At 33.2% G+C, this 24801-nt stretch overlaps 1 protein-coding gene across 1 annotated transcript in view; it reads left to right on the forward strand.

The window, feature by feature from the left end:
* Window positions 1-11949: 11949 nt before the first annotated feature.
* Window positions 11950-24801, forward strand: part of LOC110018809 (DNA repair protein RAD50) — a 63988-nt gene continuing 51136 nt past the window's right edge. Inside the window, exons 1-7 of the mRNA XM_020716246.1 lie at window positions 11950-12051; window positions 16303-16531; window positions 18071-18249; window positions 18328-18498; window positions 24143-24247; window positions 24339-24446; window positions 24535-24746. Coding sequence (XP_020571905.1) covers window positions 11950-12051; window positions 16303-16531; window positions 18071-18249; window positions 18328-18498; window positions 24143-24247; window positions 24339-24446; window positions 24535-24746 — 1106 coding nt within the window. The remainder of the gene's footprint in view (window positions 12052-16302; window positions 16532-18070; window positions 18250-18327; window positions 18499-24142; window positions 24248-24338; window positions 24447-24534; window positions 24747-24801) is intronic.

Here is a 24801-nt window from a genome sequence, read left to right on the forward strand (position 1 = left end):
AATGTCAGGATTAATATTGAATTTTACATTTTCCATAAATATTATATGATTTTTAATTAACAAAATATGAATTGTAAATTTGTAATTGCAAAACAACCCAGTCAAGTTGCCATTTATTTAGTACCCTGATTTTTTTTTTCTTTCACTAAAATCCTCGTAAATAACAGATTTTACGCTTCCTTACTTTGTTAAATTTGGTCTAAAAGATTAATTTATTTTGATATGCATAATTTATTATATTAATTGGGTTGAATAATAATCTTATAAATACTTAAATTTCTAAAGACAAATTGGTAATTATTTTATTTATAATAATCTTATAAATGCATAATTGGACTAAACTCATATATTAAATTATATAAAAAAATAAATCACAATCAGCGGTTGCTTTCTGGGGTATTTACATACATAACCCCCAATTTCTATTTATTTACATCGCAAGCACCCAAGCTTTATACATATATATAATTATATATAGGTATACGCAATTGATAATCCATATCAACTGATTGCATATTTAATTTTGAATAAGTTAAACTATGAAGAATAATTATCTTCCACTATAAGTGAACTCATATATGAAAATAAATTCATAATTATAAACAAAATAATCTAAAAAATGCTTGAAATTTCCTGTAGTTAATTATAATAATTTTTTTTTAAAATAAAGGAAATTTTACATATTTATCGAATAATATTTATGTATATACATGTGATTTTTTTAAGTGATAATATATAAATAGCATGGATATAAAAACTATTCAAAAAAATTACAATGACTATTGAAAAAGAAAATTTAATTCGTAGTTTTCTAGCAGCCACCGCAGGTAGTCAGATATGATGAGAAAAATACAAACAATGCAGACAAAACATAATTTTAACAAACATTGTGCAGCATCACACTACACCGCCATCTTTGCCAGGGATATTTGCGTACATAAGATGTACGCAGCGCTGCGTACATCAAGGGTTATTCAGGGGGTACAATGGGGTTATATCTGGGTTATACCCCCTTGTAACCTCCGGTATAACCCGAATATAACTCCCCTGTACCCCCAGAATAACCTCTGATGTACGCAGCCTTGCGTACATCTTATTTACGCAAATATTTCACTTGCCATCGAGGTACTTTCAAGTTGGAGCAATAAATAAAAAATTTATCATTCACAAATAGCTCATGTTCGGCTCAATAAGCAGCTCGTGTCTGATTAGGTTAAGCAAAGAAATCAAACACAATAATTTTTATCTCGATTTATGAACAAGCTAAACATGAATAAACTTTTCTTTGATCATCCTAAACTCTTTTTAGCTCAAATTAATTAAATAATTAATAAATAGCATCATTGCAACATTTTTATATTAATTTTTTATGTTGTCTAAAAATGCTAAATTTTATTATCTATAAAATTAATTGAGCTAAGTTCAAGCCGAACATGATCTAAAACAAGCAATCAAATTTAAATCGAGCCAAACATGAACATGCTATTCACAAGCCTATTTCAAACAGAAAAATAAAATGAAACTAGTCGAACACAAATAAGCACTGGGCTCGCTCAAATTCGACTTATTTACACCCCTACTTCTAATCTTGCATCTTTAAGTGGTCGATAATTCAACTTTATCAGTTTTTATCGTCTAGTCAATATTCTTGTTCATTCTAACACATAGTTAATAAACTCAAGTTGTCATCTTACTAAGTAGATACAAGGCAAATTGATTTTTAAACTATACTAACTAGTGATCTTGCAATAATGAAAAGATCATTTAAATTTATATGCATAACATGCAACCAAACACGAGTGTCCACATCTCATTTTTGTTAATGATATTGAGATACTAAGATTTGTGTGAGAGTACATAAATATTTATCGCAAACATGTTGAATTTTCAACATTAGACCGCATTGACAATCAACAATTCAATCAATACTTAGAACGTAAAAGCAAACCACAAAATACATAATGCAAGAAATCAAATCCAACTAACATAAAATTATCCGGACACACAAAAATACTTTTGTTTATTTGAAAAGAAAATTATTTTTGATATTTCTAAAATGATTTTAAAGAAAATTTTATTCTAACTCTCTAATCTAAATTTTAATTAAAAAAAGAGCTTCAAATTAATTAAATTTAATATTAAATGTGTAATCTATAAAATTTTATTAATTATTTATATATATTAGATTATTGTAAAATTTTACAATTTAAAATTCTTCTATATTTAACTTTATTTTTTAAATAAATTGAAATTAATTATAATTGGAACGCTTCCCCTATATATAACTAATTGATATCCTTCAACTAAGGAAAAACATGAAAATTATTTTTAAGCATTTATTTATTGAATGTACTAATATTATTAAACATCAAATGCTCAAATATAATTTAATTATATATTTTTATTAATTCAAGCTGCATTATATAAATCATTTATTTGAATATATTGTTTGAGATGAGCTTAATTTACTTTTTTTCTGGTAATTAAAAAAATATTCTGTATTGTTTAATAAAAATAAATAATTATAAGCCTTTTATTAATTAATTAATTATTATTATTATATTTATAAGTTCTAATAAAAGTTTTTTCCTTAAATATAGTTTGTGCCGAGCTTTGAAAATTTTTTAGCTCCCAAAACGTAGGTGAAGGGTGGCGAGTATTTAATTTTAAGACTTTAATATTTTTTTAATTTTTTTAAACTATTATAAATATGATTAAAAGTTGAAATATAATCAGTATTAAATTATTATTAATTATTAATTATTTAATATTATGAGGATAATCTTTTTATTTTATTATATGATATTAACAAGTTTAGTGAAGTTTTAAATTTAAGGAAGAAAATGGAATGAAATAAGGGTGCAATCTCGCAAATTTGATCTCTGAATATACGAGGCTTTGTGCGCAACTATAATGGCAACAATACTTTGGATCGCTAATGAATAATATTTTTGTGGAGGGGTTATTACGTGCGGAATCTGCACATACAGATTAATGATAGTTTAGTGGTATTTGGGGTATTTTGCTTTACAGTATCACCAATACTATCAAAATACCACCAAATCCGCACGTATCTTATTTAAAACACTTATAAGCTGTTTTAATCAATCGATGTAGGATAACTTGAGACACATGATCCAATCAGAATATTTCAAGTAAATTCACAGAAAGAATAAGTCGGTATCGGCATATAAAGTTCAACAAGTTGATCAGCTGAAGCCAAATTAGACAAAGTACTAAATCTTGGCTCAGCCTATTTGTCAAGCAATTCATACAGTCCCATTCAAAAAAATTCATTTAACAGGCTCACTAGTTGAGCATCTCTAACTTTATCAACTCACTTAACTGCTTAATTATGCCATTACAGACGACGCACTACATGTGTATGATACTCGGCTTTCCCAAATGAGTTTTATGTAAAATTGAATATAATATTGATTTTTTAATTTTCATAATAACTGTTGTGAAAGCGATTGACGATAAAGTGAAAAATATAAATAAGAGAATCACACAAACACATAGATTTACATGGTTCGGTAAATTGCCTATGTCCACGGAACTGTGAAGGATTTTATTGTTTGAGGAACCACACAGTCAATCGCTTTGATTACAAGAGCTCATCGTGACTCCCTCTCTCTCCTCCTTCCCTTTGCTTCGCAATCCGTAAACTTTCAGAACCGGGAAAAAAAAGGGGGCGGGAAAGGCTAATCTTCTCCTATGAATCGATTGCTAATCTCTCTATCCCTTACTTAGTCACAAGAAGGGAGGGAGGAGATGCGAACAAGGAAGGCGCATGCAAGGGAGAAAAAATAGGAAAAAAATAAAACAGATTAAAATTTATCATAGATGCTAGAACAACCCAAATAGAGGTAGTGGATCGGGCTCCACAATATCCAACAATTCTCTCACTTAGAGGTTGGTAGAGTGGTTGTATCGTCCACTGGTTGCATCGTCTTTTTCCTCAAACGTGATATCATCCATCTCTGCAACTTATTACCCCTATTTTTATGCTAGAAGACCAACTGAAGTTGCACACAACTTCAGTTTCTCAAGTCTGACACCCTTAGTTAACATATCAGCATGGTTCTTGCTTCTACAAATTTTCTCAAGTAACAATTGTTCGTCATTTAACAATAATCGTATAAAATGATATCTGATATGAATGTGTTTGGTCTTGGATTGAAATGTTGAATTCTTAGCAAGGAATTTTGCGCTCTGACTATCACTGTATAGAGTGCCTTTTTATTCTTCTTACGCAATTCTTCCAAGAAGCCTTATAGTCATATCATTTCCTTTGCAGTCTCTGACACTGTTATATACTCAGCTTCTGTAGTAGAAGTAGAAATTATTTTATATAGATTAAAGTCTCATGATATTGCAGTGCCACCAATTATATAAACATAACCCGTAGTACTTTTTCTGCTATCAATGTCTCCAGCTAGATCAACATCAACATAGCCCAATACCTCTAAACTCTTTCATGAGAAACATAAGCAGGTTTCTCAGGAGCCCTTTAGGTACCTCAAAATCCACTTCACAGCTTCCCAAAGTTCATTTCTTAGGTTACTCATGTATCTGCTTACAACTTTCATTGCATGGGCAATATCTGGTCTTTTGAACTTCATAACATACATAAGTGAACCAATAGTTGAAGCGTAAGGAATCTTACTCATGTGGTCTTCCTCCTTCTCTAACTTGGGTGACTAATTCTTGCAGAGTCTGAAGTGATTGCCCAAAGGTGTGCCAACTGGCATGACCTTGTCCATGTTAAACCTATTGAGTACCTTTTTCATATACTCAACCCATGAGAATCTTAACGTGCCTCTAACTCTGTCTCAGACAATTCTCATGCTAAGGATTTGCTTTGCAGCTCCCAAATCCTTCATTGCAAAGTAACTTGTCATCTGCTTCTTCAAATTATTGATCTCATCAATACTGCCCCTACAAGAAGCATATCATCCACGTACACAATAATAGAATAATATAAAAATTGTCCAAATTTCTGACATAGTATTAATGATTTGCCTGACATTTTTTTTACCCTGCATTGTGCATGAAATTATTAAATTTCTTGTTCCATTGTCTAGGAGCTTGCTTTGGGTCATACAAACTCTTCTTCAGTCTACAAAATGAATCTTTCTTTCACTGTACTACAAATCCCTCAGGCTAGTGCGTGTAGAGGTCTTCTTCAAGGTAACCATGAAGAAAAATTGTCTTCACATCTAACTGCTCAAGAAATAGATCTTCGGTAGTCACCATAAACAATATCATTCTGATGGTTGTGATAATAAACATAGAAGAAAATATCTCAGAGTAATCAATACTTTATCATTGTACCTCTTACTGTCATCATGCTCAGTTTTTATCTGATACACCCACTTGTTGTATAATGCTTTCTTCCCTGTGGAAGTTCTATCAGCTTCCATATCTAATTTTCTAGTAGGGAATCCATCTCTTCTTTTATGACCAAATCCCACTTGCTAGAATTTCATATTGCATGTTTCTTCATAACTTTGTGGTTATCCAACATCTGCCAACAGAATGTAGTTCAAGGTTGGTGAGAAACGTTGTGGAGAACATCTAATTCTGACAAACCTATGAATAGTAGTTGTAGGGGTAGACGGCTCTAAATCTGACTGTAGAATAATAGGATTGGGTGCACTAGACCCACTCTTCTCACCACTTACATCTCTGCTCTGCATTGTGACCTTTGATAGATCATCAAACATTACCAACTCGGATTCTCGAGGAGCTACTTCAGAAGTTGTACTAGCATTGTCCTTGTGCATAATATTCTGATTAAAAAACACATTTCTATTTTTTATGATCTTCCAACCCTGATCATCTCAGAATGGACAGGCAAATGCCTTGTCTCCATAGCCGATGAAATAACATTTCTTTGACTTAGCCTCAAGTTTTTTACGAGCATCAGAATTAATTAGAAGAAAGACAACCAAAAATTTTAAGAAGAGAAAATTTGCCCTCTTTGCCACTCCATGCCTCCTCAACCAATTAACAATTTAATGTGACAGATGACCCCTGCTGATCAAGTAAACTGCAGTGCTGACCACATCTACCCAGAAAGTTGGTGGTAGTCCAACGTGCAATCTCATGTTTCTAGCACACTCCTTTATGGCCATGTTCATATGTTTTGCAACACCACTTTGTTGTGGTGTCCCAAGAATGGTTTTTTTTTATTTTAATATCCTGAGTTGCACAGTACTCCTTGAACCCACCATCAATGTACTCACCATCATTGTCAGACCTTAAACATTTCAGTTTTAAATTTGTCTATGTCTCAATCATGACCTTCCAAGTTTTGAACACATTAAATACATCAGATTTATGTTTTAATAAATAAACACGTACATTTTTACTGTGGTCATCAATGAATGTGACATAATAACCAGAGTCTCCTAGATATGCTACTAAAGAAGGTCCTCACACATCTGTGTGTATAAGTTCCAGTTTTCCTGCCTTTGACACTCTGCCACATATCAAGAAATTAACATTCTTCTGTTTCCCCATAATGCAACTCTCACATATGCTGAGATCAACTGACTTCAGTTCTTGTAGCTTGTTTTTGGATTGAAGTTCTTTCATATCCCTTTAGCTCATGTGGCGAAGCCTGCAATGTCACAAATTTGTTGTGCTCTCTGTAATTGTAGTATCAACACTTTTAATTAAACCTGTAGTCATATATAGTGTACCAATTTTCTTACTCCGAGATAATGCCAATGCCCCTTTTGTGACCTTCCAGATGTTATCTAAGAACACTATTGAATGACCACACTCATCGAGTTGCCCAATAGAATTGAGGTTTTTCTTTAACTCGGGAATGTGACTTACCTTTAGCAAAGTGCATTTGTTCTTGTTAGGGAGTGCAATGTCAACGTCTTCATCCCCACCACGTTCAAAGCTTTTTCATCAGCCAAATACACCTTGCCAAAGGCACCTGCAACATAAACATTAACTCCGGGTGGAAAGATGTATAGAAGGAAGCCCCTGAATCCAGTATTCAGTAATCAACTAAACTATGAACTGCAAGTAATAGTGAATTATGTAATTCTTCAGTTACAACATTAGCGGTATCATTCTCTGTCTTCTTAGGATTTTTGCAGTTCTTTTTTATATGGTCAACTTTACCACAATTCCAGCAAGTTGTTTGCTGACCATGCATTGACTTGCTCTTACATCTGTGCTTTAATTTTGATCTTCCTCTGTTTAAGTTTTTTGTCTACTAATATCCCTCAAGAATCAACGTTCAATGTTAAACTCAAACCCAAGATCTTACCAGATTTTTTTCCTACGCACCTCCTCAACCAAAATCAAATAATGAATATCATCATATTTTAGCTTAGATTTACTAGCAAAATTGCTAACAACCACCCTCATGGCTTCCCAGCTATTTGGCAAAGAAGCCAACAATATCAGTACTCGTTTCTCATCATCAAATTCAATTTTAACAGACGATAATTGATTTGTGATAGTATTAAAATCATGCAGATGTTATGCAACAAACATACATTTCACCATCTATAAGTTGAATAACTTTTTCATCAAGTCTATCATGTTATTCGCTGACGGCTTTTCATACATACCTGACAGAGCTGTCATGAGATCTGCAATTGTCATTTCCTTGATGTTTGTGTGCAAAAGATCTCAACAGAGTTAATCGAATAACTCCCAGAACTTATCTATCCAACAGATTTCATTCAGCATCATTCATCTTTTTCGGTCTCTTTCCCAATAAAGGAATATGAAGTTTCTTCTCATAAAAATAGTCTTCTATCTGCATCCTCCAGTAACAAAAATGGGTGTCATCAAACTTCTCGATCCTTGGTATTGCCACTTCATCTCCAGCCATCGTTTTCCTCATATATGAACCACAGCTCTGATATCAATTGTTGTGAAAACAATTGACAATAAAGCGAAAAATATAAATGAGAATCACACAAACACACGGATTTACGTGGTTCGACAAATTGTCCACGTCCCCAAAACTGCAAAGAACTTTATTGCTTGAGGAATCACACAGTTGATCACTTCGATTACAATAGCTCTCCATGATTTCCCCTCTCTCCTCCTTCCTTTGGCTTCGCCATCCGCAAACTTTCAGAACCGGAAAAAAAAAAAAAAAATCCCTAAAAGCACTAAACTCAGTAACTCATGGATTAAATCCCTAAAAGCACTCTCAACTTTTTGACTGCATGATAACGTGCTTCAGACTACATCACAGCAATAAACTAATTGATTTTATCTTTATTTTCACGTTACCGTTTCAACTGAAATAGTTAAATCTTAAAATCCCTTGCAGGTATATTTAAATGAGATGGTAAAGTGCCTTAGTACATTGTTGGAAACTATGAAAGTTCAAAATGATAAGAAATTGCATAAAAATTTCTCCCAAAAAAATGTAAAATAGTTTTACTCCTTTGTACATGATATGTGGTTGAAATAACAAAGACTTCAAATGAATTTTTTTTTGAATTTGAAGTATCATACGTTAGTATTTGCAAAAAAAATATTAAACTATAAGAAAAATGTTATGAAGGGGGGATATCCAAATAAACAAGGCAAGGTTATCATGGCTTGAAAGTTGAAAAATTAAAGTTGTCGCTAATTTCTTTTTACTCACTGGACCGTTTGGATTTTAGAAATAAAAAAAAAGTGTGGCATGTATATAAGTTCCCCAAAAAAAAAGAATCACAGAAAAGCAGAGAACCAACGCCTTTGATGTAAAAAAAGCTGAGCTTCCTACATAACTGAACACGAGCGCCCATACAGGAATAACAAAAAAGTTTAAGCAACATAAATACAAATCCCCAAATTATAATATGCTTAGCCTATCCTTTATCCAAATTCCGATTCACACATATCTACCCTTTCTGTATTTTTTTTTTTTTAGAAGCTATGGTTCCTAAAAAAAAGGAAAGAAGCCATGAATAATATACATGCAAACATCCAAAGATCTAGCATTATATGAAGCTCGCCATAACTAAACTGCCGAAGAAGGGGAAAATTATAAATAGCTTACCTCAACAAGCCACTAAATCAGAAACGAGAAAAGCAAGAAACCCCAAAACGACAGTTCCAGAAAGGAAGGAAGCTCCACCAAAATTTCAGACCCGACACTCCTAAGGATCTAAGATAGTCGAAAGAAGAATCCTATGGCTAGACCCTAAATCCTAAGAGGAAACTAAACCTCACTAAAAATGAGGTCAACAAGTGAGTGTCAGCTACAACCTTTAGATCTAAGGTTAAAATCTACCTTTAAAAGCTGCGAAAGGTAAAATGCGGAGAGAAAAATGGTTACCAACTAATGGTTATACGATCTGGAGAGAGGACCGAGATGACGCTGTATTCAACCGAGAGAGCTATGGCTGGCGAATGAGAGAACCGAGCGAGAGGGGCACCAGGTCTTCGGGTACGAGGGCCGAGTCTAGCGGAGCAGGCAAAGCCGAGCGGCTAGGGCTGCGGTCGAGCGAGGAATAGGGAATCGGGTTCGGTCGCAAGGAAGGTGGTTTTGGCTGTGAGGAGAGGAGTTCGGCACGAGGGTTCGGTTGTGGTGAGCTGGAGAAATTTCAGTGCTGGGAGGCGAAGCAGGCGAATGCGGGGGAGGAGTGCGGGGGTTCTGGTCACAGAGAGGAGAGAGGGGGGTCCGATGTAGAGGAGAAATCAAATCCAGAGAGAGCGGTAGATTCGAGATTCGAGAGGGAGCCGTTTCGTGAAAACTTTGGCGGGGAATTAAATACCTTCCTTTGATGTATGCGGCTCAATTGGAAAATAATAACACGGGATTATTTTCAATTAATATGAGGTTTAAATATTCTATTTGAATTTTGAAATTTAAAATTTAGAATTTGAAATTCAGCTGAAATAATTAGTCTGTGCTTAGCCCATATCCAGATCAAGTCAAACTCGAGTTGAATCAGGGCTGAGCTCGGGCCCAAAACCACTAATTAAAAAAAAAAAGACGCGCTTGTGCACGGAACCATAGTGATATGGGTGTCCTTTCTAGCTAAAGTCGACATTCGGGACGCACTGTTGTAATCTGTTTCGTCATCCGGGGTCGTTCGGACAAGTTTGCTGATGGTCGAGCCAAAAATGTGTCAACTTCGCACGTGGTGTATCGAGTGCGTTGCTGAGTCATGGAGGGTTCACCTAAGGCCGTCTGATTCTTTAGGAACTCATTTTTCGGGCCCTTTACATGTTGGTCGCTAGCCCTTGCAACTAGAACTTGAGTGCATGGGACTACTCATGCGAGGTCTGCACAAAAAACGAGTCAAGAAGTGGCTCAAAGTTCTATAGGATGTGGGCTCAATTGCTAATACGCTAGGATAGTCAATAAGAACTCTTAAGGCTAGATTTTGAGTTCTGAGAGTAGGAAACTAAGACATCACTGAAAATGAGGTCAACAGCAGCAATCTCGTTGTCATTGACGAGATCCAACCCAGCGTTCCCATGTTCCCATGATCCCACCACTCTAATTATCGAACCGAGCGCGATGAATGTTTGTTTTTTAAATCTAGAAGCATTCCTTTAATTACTATAGGATTTTAATGTTTGGGTGAGGGGTTGCTGCACCCAGGATTTAATAAATCATGTAATTTAGATTTATCATTATAAAGTTTTCTTAATAGTTGCATATTTTATTTTGTGATGTATTTAATAGAAAATATTAAAATATAAATTTATATTAATAATTTATTAAATATAAAAAACATGCCCATATCATATCGTATTCGGAGTAGGAAACTAAGACCTCACTAAAAATAAGGTTAACAGTCCCATGTTTGAAGCGGGAGAAGCTCCCTTCCCACGTTAAATGTTCTCGTTAGCCTCGCTGGATGTCCCAAGTCTGTGTCTGTGTGTCTGTGTGTCTATATATATATATACTATCTATCTATTTAAGCACCGGAATCATATATATAAGCTCTAGATAATTAGAATGACCCATGACAAAAATGAGACACCCAATCCTTAAAATGAGTCAGTTGGCTTTCTTTACATTGGAATCATGAGGACCTCGTGCACGTGCGTCCCACGTCCAAAGCGGGAAAAGGTCCCCTCTCCCACGTCCCACGCCAAATTCTCCAGCGTCAACCTCACTGGATAGCCCAAGTCATGCGCGTGCGCATGTGTCTATATATAATAATAATAATAATAATAATAATAATAATAATAATAATAATAATAATAATAATAATAATAATAATAATAATAATAATAATAATAATAATAATAATAATAATAATAATAATAATAATAATAATAATGATCCTATTAAAATATAATATTTAATAAAATTGTTTGTTATCTTTTTTGCGAGGTGCAAAAAGCTTAGGGGACAAAATTTAGAGAAAGTTTGATTTTATTAATTCATTATTTTGAGTATTATAGTGTAGGTGGGTGGCTGGGAATTCTTTTTATAAAGGAAACAATGAGTGCTTGTAGTAATATTAAGTAAAAGAGAGTAGTGAGAAAAAAATGACTATTTTTTTGGGTTAATATGGAGCATTATTTTGATGAACAAACTTTGGTTATACTATAATTTTTGTGATGAGTCCTTAGTCTTCTTTTGAGGAACTTTTGAAGTAGATTTTTTTTTTGTGTAGTATTACTTTAATTTTTTATTTTGGTCATCACTTTTTTTTGTTATTTCCTCTTTCATTTGTCCCAAAAGAATTAGGGTTTTTCTTTTGTTGTGAGATTGGTGTGCTTGGCTTTGTGAAATAATACTTTATTGTTTATTCGTTATTTATACTTAATTGTGCGTTCTCTATATTGAATTGAATTTTCTCCCCTCTTCTGTGGACACAAGTTTATTTTACTCGAACCATGTAAATCTCGGTGTCTTTTTATAGAGCTTGATCTACTTGTTATTGTTTTGTGAGTTTGTTGTATTCACTCTGGGTGCACTTTTAAATTCAATTTGTGTTTCCTAACATGATGTTGGAGCTTGATAAAGTATACGATGGCTATGATGTTCTGAGATCGATAAGTTTGAGATCTCGAGAAGTATTGGACTGTAGAGGACCGAGATTTGTGGTATTCTATTTAATTTTGTATTGTGCAATGACTCATATGGCATTGGAATATCTTTAAGAATGGTGAAGAAGATTAACTTGAATGAAAAAGCTCTTTCGGCTATCCAATTATTTTTGGTAGACAATCTTGATGGTGCTCTTGAAGAAACAGATTTAAAGGAGTCACATTCTCTTTTAATTAAGCATTATAGTTTAAATCACTCTAATTCCTAATAAGCATAGGTGGAGAGTGGTAGGTTGTTGTTAGTTCAAGTTGTCCTAAAAGGAACTAAAAGATTGAACTGTATTATACTTTAACATTATATGTTGATGTCATACCCTTACTTTACTGAACTTGTGCATATTAGTTTTATGTTTTTGTTTGAATCCATTCTACTTCTCGGTGGCATAATTTTTTAAGAAGCTGCATCATCTCTGATAATTAGTCTATATTACATTCATAAATCTAAGTTGAACTGCATTCGATTTGGTAGGACTGAATCCCAACCTTTTATTTTTATTATATTACCAAGAGTTTCTAGTGATCAATCTCTGTCATCATCATTCTATCACCATATATGCACTCATTTATTTTTGTTAGAAGTGCCTTGTCAAGCAATATTTTGAGAATAACTTATTTGTTTTTTTTTATTTTTTGATTTTTTATTTAATTATTTTTTTAGTTAAGGACATACTGGTGATGATGACCTTGAGGGTATGCATTTTTTTTCTCTTGCATCATGTTAGTTTATTGGATTTGACATGATTTCAATCTTAATGAAGTTTAGATTAGTTTCCATAGTGCTTTTTGATTTAGAGAATGAAGCAGCTGTTACAATATAGTTGTGGTTAGTTGTTGATTTTGAATTTGGGAAATTTACATACCCAACACTCAATTGTTACAGAGAAAAGTGCCAATATGGTTCCTTGACTTTTTAAGGGTGGTCATTTTAGTCCCTGACTTTTAAAAAGTGTCAAATTAGTCCCAAATTATTGAAAAAAAGGTTGAAATAATTTATCGTTAAAAAATCAGAAATTGTAAAATTAATGAAGCTACGGTTTGGAGAGGTAGTTTGGAGTTTTAATATTTTGTTGAATAATTTACATACATACCAATGACTGTCTAGGGCTTTCGCGTGATAAGAGGTGTCATGACTTGCGAGACGAGGTGGGTATGATGAGCGTGGCATTTCAGGGGCGTCAAGCATAAGAAGAGGTAAGGCAAGGCCATCGAGCGTTTCAGGGGAACCAAGATGAGACATGGTGGTTTAGGATGTTCATGTGGATTCTTTGATGGGCATCAACTTAAATTTTTTTTTTTTTTTTGGTGTTTTGGTAAAATTTTATTTTAAGCTTATACATGTGTGGAGTTACATGTGAGCTTTTATTAATGTCTCTGATGAATGTTTTTATTTTTTTATGATTCATGGATCTTTTTTAATGTTATTATTGTTATAATTTAGATGATTTGACTTTAAGTAATTTTTTTAAATGTTAATTTAACAATTTTATTAGTACAATATGAGCAAATCTTTTTAAAATTTTAGGTGGCTATATTTATTAATTTATTTATTTATACTCTAAATATGAAAACCACATAAATCCTGTAATGGTTCGTTTAGTGGTGGCAGTTGATTGAAGTTATAACATTTTTTAATATATTTAATTTTTTATTTAAATTTATCCTTTTTGCTGTTGCAGCTAGAAAGTATGGTTTAAACTCTTCAAATTTGTTGAAACTTCTTAAAACACATTTTTTTTAACTCGAAATCATCATTATTTAAAATAAATTATTTGCATGATATTAATTGAAACCTAAGTTAAAACTGATTGCATATTTTTATTCGGGCATGCAAATTGTTGATGCATATTTTTAAATAATCAGCTAGCAGTTGAAATAAAAGGCCTTTAGTTTCATCAGTTGTATATTGTCACTCAAAAGTTGCTATAATTATAAAAAAATATTAATAAAATTACATTAATGTTCTTTGAAGAAGGTATGTATCAATCATCTTTTAAAATAATCTTAATTAAACAAATCTCATCATGTTGGTTATGTTTAAATAACCATAATTATTTGATACATATCTAACACCTATATTTTTGAATTTTGGCTCATGACCTCCTAAAAAACATTATTCTAAACTTCCCTATTTTAAACACACCTAACTTTAATTTTTTTATTGTTTTAATGCAGGGACTAATTTAAGCATTTTTTCAATAGTTTGTCACTAATTTGGTACTTTTAAAAAGTCGGAGACTAAAATGACCGTCTTTAAATAGTTGGGGATCATTTTGGCATTTTACTCAATTCTTATGTATGTACATATCACAACTAAACTTTCATATTTACATACATTGCACTTTGGTGGTTTATTATGCTTGAAAAAGGTGTATTTCACTTTTAAAACGTGGTGATAGCACTATTTTTGAAGTGATATGTGTGTAACTGTGAAAGTTTAGGTGTGAGATATGTAAATACATAAGAATTGTGTGCTATGTATTTAAACGCCCCTTTGAATTATTTTAAGGTGTTTTTGTGGACTATTGCTGGAATTTTATAGGCAGTTTGGCTTATGGTATCAGTATTTGGATGCTGAAATTGGATTTTATTTGTGTGAAGTAATTATGAAGAGCTGAATTGTAGTTACTATTGTTTTGGACTTTGGATGTTGGCCTTATTTGTAGCTATTTTAAGGGTGGAAATGTTTTTTGGAGCCATCTCTTGGATTTTTTTAGGCTGTTGTGATATTTCTTTTTTGTAGCTTGTGTTTTATTTCTTGGGAGGTTTTGGTTTTCCTTAGAAAATGTACTATAAGCTGCTTACGAGTTTTGTACTTTATTTTTGGTGTGTTATTGTGCATTCTGAGGGCTTATGAGAGGAGCTAATTTGTCCAGCAGTTTGTATAAGACTTATGGAATTTAAAGTTTGGTTGGGATTATTTTGATCGTTTGCATATTTAAATTTAAATATGTCCATGAACAAATGTTATGAGACATGTCATTTTGGGGCTGAATAAATTTCTTTTTCACATTTAGTCTTATGAGCGCACATTGGATATGTGATTCTTTTATGGGCGGCAAAAGTGTCACTATTTAATTTTGAGGGAAATCATCTCTTTGTCAGCACAATGTCTAATTTCTCATATTTTGCGTACTTCATCACTTATTTTTCTTCTCATCTATATTATTTGATATTCGATCAATCAGTGCTTTTGATTTTTTCAAATTTGGCACATAAGAAATTTAATTTGTGAAAATTCATCTATAATTTCTTATTGATGTGCTTTTAAACTGCTGTTGAATTTCTCGTATCGATGTGATCAGTTAGTTATCAATTGGGCTTTGATAGAACTTTTGCTTGTGATCAATCAGTACTTTTAATCAAACAAATATTCAATTCATTGATTTCCTATGTCATTTGAATTCTTAATTTCCTTTGGATAAATTCATTCTATGCATTATATTAGACATATTATAAAATTTTCTATTCTAAACTGTCATTTCAATTGTTGCTGATGATAAATATTTCTCTTTACCTGGCTCATAAAAGTGAGATTCTAAAAGTCAAAGCTTTTTTGCTGATTTCTTAGCTATCAAGGTGTTATTGTCTTCTTTGAGTAATTTTAAATTTAAATTCACAGGTTCAAAAGCCATAGTTTTTCAGTGTTTTCTTAGCATTGAAGCCATCAGTGTCTGTCTTTCTGCTCTAACAATTTCCAGTTTTAGGGGGTCTGTCGTCTTTCAGCTGTAATAATTTACCAGAATTTACATTTTATCTGATTTAGTAAATCCGGTAAATCCGGATTTATCAAATCCATATACTTTTAAATCCAGCTAACGTTGTTAGACATAGCTGACATTTTATTTCAGATTCTTATAGCCATGTTTTTTTTTTCAAAGTTAAATCCGTTAAATCCACCAAATAGTTGGATTTAATGAATCTGAATTTACATTTAAAAATAAACTGAAGGGAGAGAAAAATGGATTTAACAGGGTGCGGGATTTAATTTTCCATTTTTTTTGGGTTTGTCTGGATTTATGTTAAATCTAGCCTAAATCCTGTTAATATTACGCTATCGAGCACCCTCTTATGATGCTTGGGTTCTTCATGATTTATCTGATAGGTGTCACTCATTATATTTGTTTTTTCATTTTTTTCTTAAATGTGAGAGTTTATGTTCCAAGCTTGACCATTTTTTCTAGTAATTTTACAAAGGTTTTGTAATGTCATGATAAATATGTTCATCCACTTAACGATTGCTATTTACAGCTCCGTGACAGCATCTCTCAAGATCAAGAAAAAACTGAATCTCTAAAAATTCAAATTAAGGAGTGGGAGAGGAGTATTCAAGGAGTTGAGAGTAAAATCCTCCATGAAGAAAACACATTAAAAGAGTTGCGTAAACTCCAGGAACAGATATCGACCCATACCACTGCTAGAAGCACTTTGTTTAAACTTCAACAGACTCAATATGGTGCCCTTGCTGAGGAAAATGAAGGTTTTGTCCTCATGTTGACATTCTAAACAAATTTAATTCTTCAGATCTGCTTTGTTTGAATAAAAAATCTTTTATAAATTTATTTTATGAGCTTTAAGGTAATTGTTTAGTGGAGATGTAGTGTTATGCATCAGAACCATCTTTAACTGCTCCAAAAAGTTGTCTAAGCTCTACATTTTTTATTGATCAGAGGCTGACCGCTTATTGAAAGATTTGTGCATGTCTGTTCGTCTTAGCATTTAAATACTAGTGTTGAAGTAGCTGTATAATGCTGCATGCCTAATCTATCAAATTTATAATTTCAAACACTTTTAGGCGATGACTATGCTGATAAATAGGTCTTTGTTTTGCACTCTCAGTTGTGCAATGCATTAACTAAAGCTACTTAGAAGAAAAACCTGTGGCAATTTAACAATTAACATAATTTGATAATATTATTGTGGAGGAACAATATATGCATTCATACATCCGTGAATGTAAATTTTTACCTGTTTCATTAAAGGACCATTGAACCAAGCACTGCATAGAATAAAATTTTGGAAGTTGGTGGGCAGATTGGAGTTCTGCTCTTGTTCGGATAAGTGCACTTACGATTTAAATTATTTTAAAGGCCGCATTTGTTTTATTTGTTTTGTTGAATCCTTTGATAGCTATTTTTATTTTTTGCCTCACTTTTGTCTTATTATTTTTTGGCTGTGTGGCAGGTTCATTAGATTTTTTAGGTCTTCTTCATCATTAGATTCTGTTAACGTACATCTCGCCCTCGCCCCTGGTTATTCCCTATGCTAAAGTGAACTTGTTTTGAAACTTTGAATGATAAAACTGTCCTATCCGTTTCTATTTGCACCTCATAGTGGTTTTGATTGTATTGGTTTCTGCAGGCACTGCTATATTCATTTTTTCAACCATTTTTCTTATAAAAATGATAATACTTACTCCTAAGTTTGGACTTTCAATTCTCATAATTATAAACATATCTTTCTATTTAATGCTTTTGTTGTTAGTTTTTGTCCGTAGTTTACATGCTTTGTATAGCAGCACTGTTTTATATTTGTATCCACACAGTTTGAGTTTCTGTTTGCATGATTTAGATTGGTTAGTTATTTAAAATTCAAGTGGTTCACCTCACTTGAGCGATCGCAGCTACACCTTCTACTTTTTGCTCTGAATTGTCAAGATCACATGCAGTTTGGTCTCATTTGACATCACTTGTGTTTTCTGTTTCTATTTTTGTTTTTGCTTCTATTTTTATTTATGAAAGCATGTTTGCTTAGTATAATTTTATATAACTTTATTATTTTTTTAAAACAAAACATCTTGTTTTAAAACAAATCACTTAGTTTTTAGAAACACTCAAAAACTCCTAAAAAGTGTTTTTGAAAAAACTATTATAACCAAACTTATTTTAATTTAAATCAAAATATAAACACAATAAATGAAAATTTTAAAATAAAAGTGATTCCAAACAGTTCCTTTACTTTTCTCATTGTGCTTTGAAAAAAATGAAGAACCTTTCTTTATGGTCCTTTTCTTGGTTAGATACGGATGAGGAGTTAAAAGAATGGCAAACAAAATTTGAAGAAAGGATAGCACAGCTTCAATCTAAAATAAGTAAACGGGAGAGGGAGATGAGCGATGAAGAGACCAAAAGTTCTTTGCTTTCACAGGCAATCAATGATTCTATGCGGGAGATCGGAAAGCTGCAGGCTGAAAGTGATGTATGTTTCATGCTTTTGCTTGATATTGCTTTATTTTTTCAATAGAATGTGTTTTTTATATGAGTGTTTCTTTTCTAGGCACACATGTCAGTGAAGCGAGAACATGATTCAACGATTCAAAGGATTTTTGTGAAGTGTAACCTTGGATCCCTTCCAGATTCTCCATTCAGCTTTGAGATGGGAAACAACCTCACTAATAAAATAAAGACAAGGTTGTTCGATCTTGAAAAGGATTTACAGGAGAGGAAGGTAATCTTTAGTTATTCCATAAACACCATTTTTGATGTTAAGGATTAACGTACAGTTTTGTATCTTGGAAATAATATTAGAAAGCATTGATGATTGGAAATGTTTATTATGCTTTCAAAATGTCAATGATGCTATTATGGATCTGCTTTTCTGTTTTCTCACATTTGGGTTCCTATTCCTAAGTTATGCTATTTTGTGAGAAAATCGATTTACTAAAATGCTATTCCTGCAAAAAAGTTCATTCTCGACCAATGCTGAAATAGATTTAATTTTTCCATACACTGACATCTATATAGAAAGATCTGTTAAAGAAAAATAAAAAGAATCCCTTGAAATGAAAAAAAAAACATTTTAAAAATAAAATAATTTAAAAGAAAGCAAAGGAAAACTAATTAAAGCAGAAAGAAAGAAAAGGTATATATAAAAAAAGGGGAAAATAGTAAAAGTAAATTAAAAATTCTAATTAAATGAAAACAAAAAATAATTAAAGGAAAATAATAATCCTTAAAATAAAAAATTATGATTTTACTTGATTTGTGCTTTGAAACTCGCTCGCTCTCTACATTACACACTTTTGTAACAATGATTTTATCTCTCGTAGCGTGCGACTACATGCAACCTGACCTAACAACTTATGAAAGCTTGTAGTCACTCGAGCTCTTTTGTTGTCCATCACTGACATCAAAGTCCACTGTCTCAGTGTGCCACTTGTTCTTTCACAACGTTATTTTGACATCCCTTAAAGTTAGCCATGCATAGTGCTAACCCGCAATTCTTACGCTATATGATCTCGGCTTTTGATTTGCAAATCGATTAAACTTTAACCCTAAAATTGCAAATTCTTTTATGTATAAAATATCATTCTTTTCATGTAAATATTTTTGAGGCGTCACCCAATTTGCCTTAATGCATATACCTTGATTAAAAAACGTGCAAATCTTGCTCAAGATAATAAATCATAAACCTTGTTGGTTTGACGGGGTACCTTGAGATGGTGCCTTATGCATTTTTAAACTGATCTCGGCTTTTGATTTGCAAATCGATTAAATGACAATTTTAATCGATTTGATGGGGTACCTTGAGATGGTGCCTTATGCATTTTTAAATGACAATTTTAATAATAAGAAAAATTCTATATGTAACATATTTCGTCAATCAAACCTCTTAATAGCTCTTGAATTTGACCAAAACCCATCTATTAACTTTAAGCTATCTTGAAGATTCTATACATTGAAATTCACAATCTTCTCATACATGTAACCATCAATTTAGTAACTTTTGTCGCATTTAGAGGATGATGAAATGATTTTAAAGATTTTTGAAATTATGCATGCCACTAGTTTTACACACACTGAACAATGATCAAATAATGATCGAACATGGACTAGAAGATGATTCAATTATTGTTTGATGATTTTCCGAAGATGATTCAAATATACTTTGAAGAAAGTTTTAAACATAGTTTGGAGGTTGTTCAATCATTATTTGAAGATTGAAGATTGTTCTGTCACTATTCAAAGATTCTTTAAGGATATTCAATCTTTATTCGATTATTTTTAGAAAATTTGACTATTGTTCGTAGTTGTTTGAACATTGTTTAAATATTGTTTGAAGATGCTTCAAACAAAATTTGATCCTTGTTTAATCATGGTTTGGTTATTTTTCAAGATTATTCAATCATTATTCGAAGATGGTTCAATTGTTATTCGATTATAATTTGAAGATGGTACTATATTTCTTTAGTTATGGTTTGAAGATGCTTCAAAGGTGATTAGATCATGCTTTAAATATTATTCAAATAGAGTTTGCTCATTTTTTTTACTCATCTTTTTTTGGAATTGACTCATTTACGCTATTTTGTTATATAGGTAATTGTCTAATCAAATCACATACCAGTTGAGAGACACTATAATGCTTGAGTTATATACAAGGTTGGGGTTGTGATGCAGAAATAGCTTTAGAGAGTTTGGTGCTTATGAACTCATTAGCAAAATTGAGAGTTCCCAATTTCGTTGGTTCTTTAGAGCATCTGATCTTTAGTGTATCACATATTACAATTGATGATTGAAGATGCTTAGAATATGGGGTACTTCATTGTATTCAATGTTACAAGGGAACACACATTTGGAGTTATTGAGTTTACTTATGGTTACTAGGCTATACTTTTGTGTCCTTTAGTTTGATGTTTTGTACAAAATATAAACAGAATAGTTGAATGCTTGATAACTATTTGTTCAGGGACACAAACTTCAAAAATACGAAGTTGGAGAGAGCTTTATTGGAGTGTTTTGAAACAAGATGATGTTTGAAAGCTTGGCTTTTGTTTCTTTGTAAATGTTGTGCTCAATAATCATGACATCATGGCAAATACAATGCTCTTTTCACAAAGATGATTTATATGGTTGAAGAGAAGGATGTTTTTTTCCACTTAAATACTCATGGGGTAGACTAGACAAGGGAAAATATTGAGGGATATAATAAGCTATTAGGCCACTCATTTGAAGAAGAATATCTTAATCCGATTCATTGTAATTATATATGCCATATCATTGTGGTATTGGGTTATGAAGTCACTTTAAGAGTTGGGGAAGAGATGTGCTAAGTTCTTAATCAGGAGTGCACTTGTGATGCTGAACTAGAAGAACAATGAAGTGCTCATACATAAGGATTTCCTGGCATTGCTTATGATTGATGATATGTGTGTGTGTGTTTGTTTGTGTTCATTGTTTGGTTGTAATTTAAAATTCATGCACTTTTGACTTGTTTTTTTTGTGAAAAGCTGAACTCTTAAACATCAAGGCGCTTTTTGGTGTAACGGCTGGAGTTTCGTTAGAAACTCTAATGTTAAATGTGCTCGCATGGGGGGCACTCCAAGAATGGGTGTGAGAAGCTACACCAATAGGACAAAACAATGAGGTCATTAGGCGAAAGCGAAAAATATCTTGATGGCTGAGAGTTCAGGTTGTTACAAGTGGTATCAGAGAATTACACCAGCCTGAAGATGTGAACTAAATGCAATACAGAGCAAAGGCTATGCCATGGGAGCCACCTTTTGAACTCAAGATGAGACAAAGTGCTACTTCGTGGGGGGCCACCTCTTAAATTTGTAGGGGCCACATCTAGAATCCTATATGTTTGGTGGATGATTCTGGGTTTAGAGCACCCACGAGGACGTCAATTACTTTAAGTGAGGGAGCTTGTAACACCTCTTGAGTAGAAAGAACTTGAACTCTTAGACATCGAAGTGCCTTTTGGTGCAACGATTGAAGTTTCATCAGGAGCTAATGTTAAGCGTGCTCGCATGGGAGTACTTCTAGGAAGTTACACCTATGGTATAAAGCGTGAGCAATTAGGTCAAATCAAACAATATCTCGATGACTGAGAGTTTGGGTTGTTACACTTTTCAAATGATTTTTCATCTTGTATTGATGCATATAACTGTCGATTATGATTTCTATGGGTCATTCTACATAATTCTACTCATCTTATCCCTCTTAGTGATGTAAGATAGAGTGCAAGTACCCTCATTTTTAAGGTCTGAATAGTGAAGGAGCAGTTAGTTGTAGACTCATTGTTTAGGAGTAGGCAATTTTGGTTAAGATAATTATTAAATAAGGTTGGGGCAAAAATTAGATTTTTTGTACACTTTTGTCCAGAGACTTGTGCTTAGGGAGTAGGAGTGGAAGGGGGAGAGCGAGGAGGTGTCTACTATTTACTTAGCTATCGACTCAATTATCATTTTGATATGAGATGTAGTGGGAAAGGGATATGAAAAAGGTTGAAGGGAGAGGTTGAGAGTGGAAGAGATAGGGGATCAATTTTTTGCCATCTTGCTAGCTGATAGAGGTTGAGAGTGCAAGAGATTAGGGGTGTCAAAAATCGACTCTACACAGCAACTACGGCCTCTGTGGCCAATTAATATTATTATAGTCACCAACTATGGTCTTTGTGGTCAATTGATGCTAATGTAACTTTCCAACTAACACTATTGCAGTACGAACTATGATCTCTGAAACCAATTGACGCAACTACAACTTTCAAATATAGCCTTTGTGGCTAATTGACGCTATTGCAATTTGTAACTATGGCTTTTGTGGCCAACTGGCGCTATTATAGGTTTCATCTACATCCACTTTGGTTAATTGATGCTATTACAGTTATCAACTACGATTTCTGTGGCTAACTGGTGCTACTACAACTTTCAATTGTCATTTCTGTGGCCAACTGATGCTATTGTTATCACCAACTACAAAATCTATGGCGAATTGATACTATTGCAATTATCAACTCTGAAGTCAGCTGAAGTTACCACAACTTTCGACTACGACAATTGTGACCAATTGATGTTATTGCAATCACTAACTGTGATCTCTGTGATCAACTGGCCCTATTGTAGTATCCAACTACGTCCTTTATGGTCAAAAGACGCTATTATAGCTTTCAATTATGACTCCTGTGATCAATTTATGCTACTTCTGTCACCAATCACGACCTATGTGGCCAACCGATGCTATTACTCCAACTATGACCTCTATGATTGACGCTATTGCAATCATTAACTACGGACTCTGTGGCTAATTAATTTTACTATAACTTTCAACCATGACCTTTATAGCCAACTAACGCTATTGTTGTCTCCAATTACGGTCTCTGTGACCAATTGATGCTATTGTAATCACTAATTACGACCTCTTTGGCCAATTGTTGCTATTGTATTCACCTACGGTATCTGTATTCAACTCATGCTATTACAACTTTTAATTACAGCTTCTGTGGATAGTTTATGCTACTGTAGTCATCAGTTATGGTCTTTGTGACCAACCGACGCTATTACAACTTCCAACTACGACATCTATGATTTATGCTATTACAGTCACCAACTATGTTCCCTGTGGCCAACAAACACTACTACAGCTTACAACTACGGCCTATATGACCAACTGATGCTATTACAATCTGCAAATATGACCTCTGTGTCCGATTGAGGCCATTACACTTTCCGGCTATGAACTACAACTTATGTGACCAATTAATGTCATTGCGGTCATCGTTTGTAGCCTCTGTGGCTGACCGATGCTATTACATCTTCCAACTATAGTTTTTTGTGACTAACTACCGCTATTATAGCCTCAACCTACGACCTCTGTTGCCAACTCTTGCTATTGCAGCCACCGACTACAACCCTTATAATCAACTATTACATTTGTAGCATCCAACTACGACTGTTGTGGCTAACCATTACTATTACAGCCAAGAATCACATTTTTTGTAGCCCAATTATGGCTATTATAGGTGAATTGCTATTATACATCTGTAACTATTAGAATTGTAATCTCATCTTCACGCTGCACTAAAACGTTAAATGATCACTCAACCGATGTGAATCTTCCGGCATGCAACAACATTAACTTTACTCTAGAAGGCTAGAAGCAGAATTCCTATTATAAAATGCTTGCTAGTTGATAATTTTGATTTATGTTTATTTGTAATTGTACTCAATCTACTTATTGAATGAGAAACAAATTGAAGAATGGAAACCTTGTCAATAGCATATATCTTTAAATATTAACTGATTATTCTTGAAATCTGCTTACTGGATCTTTCGACTTCAAACTTGCTTCTGAAAATCTTTTTGCTCTTGCAGAAATCTAATGAAATCGAACTCCAACTTTTGTGGGAGCGCTTTGTCACAATGAATGCTCGTTGTAGTGAAATTGAGGGTCAAAAGAAAGCTAAGATTCAATCTAAGGTAGTTTACTATTATATGAATTCTGCTCTTTGTATCTAATTTGTTTTTATGATCCATCTTTTTTATCATTAATGTTTACAAGTACTTCCAGGCTAGTGTATCAAACCGCATCAAAGAGAGAGAGAGTGAGCGTGATCTTGCAGAACAAGAGTTGTCAAGCCTTAACCTCTCTCATATAGATGAAAGGGAAAGAAACCTGGTGCGTAATTTTCTACATTAGAAGCTACTTTCACGTAACATTTCCCATTTAGTTAGACAGTCTCGAAACAATCATCCTTTCCATGAAGCAAATAGAGGTTGAGAGAAAGACCCTGGCCTTGGGGGAGAAAGATTTAGAGTCTACCATAAATCAAAAGAGAACAGAAATATTTAGCTTGGAGCAAAAAATCAGAGCTCTTTACCGTGAAAAAGATGTTATGGCGAGCGATTCAGAAGATCGAGTCAAGTTAGATTTGAAGAAGGAAGAAGTAGAAAATTGCAAGAGGAAACTGAAAAAAATGCAAGTTCTCCATATTTTCTTTGATTTCAACTTGTTACTTGGTACTTTCACTAAT

Source organism: Phalaenopsis equestris, unplaced genomic scaffold (assembly GCF_001263595.1).
Source record: "Phalaenopsis equestris unplaced genomic scaffold, ASM126359v1 Scaffold000036, whole genome shotgun sequence".
NCBI classification, from domain to species: domain Eukaryota; kingdom Viridiplantae; phylum Streptophyta; class Magnoliopsida; order Asparagales; family Orchidaceae; genus Phalaenopsis; species Phalaenopsis equestris.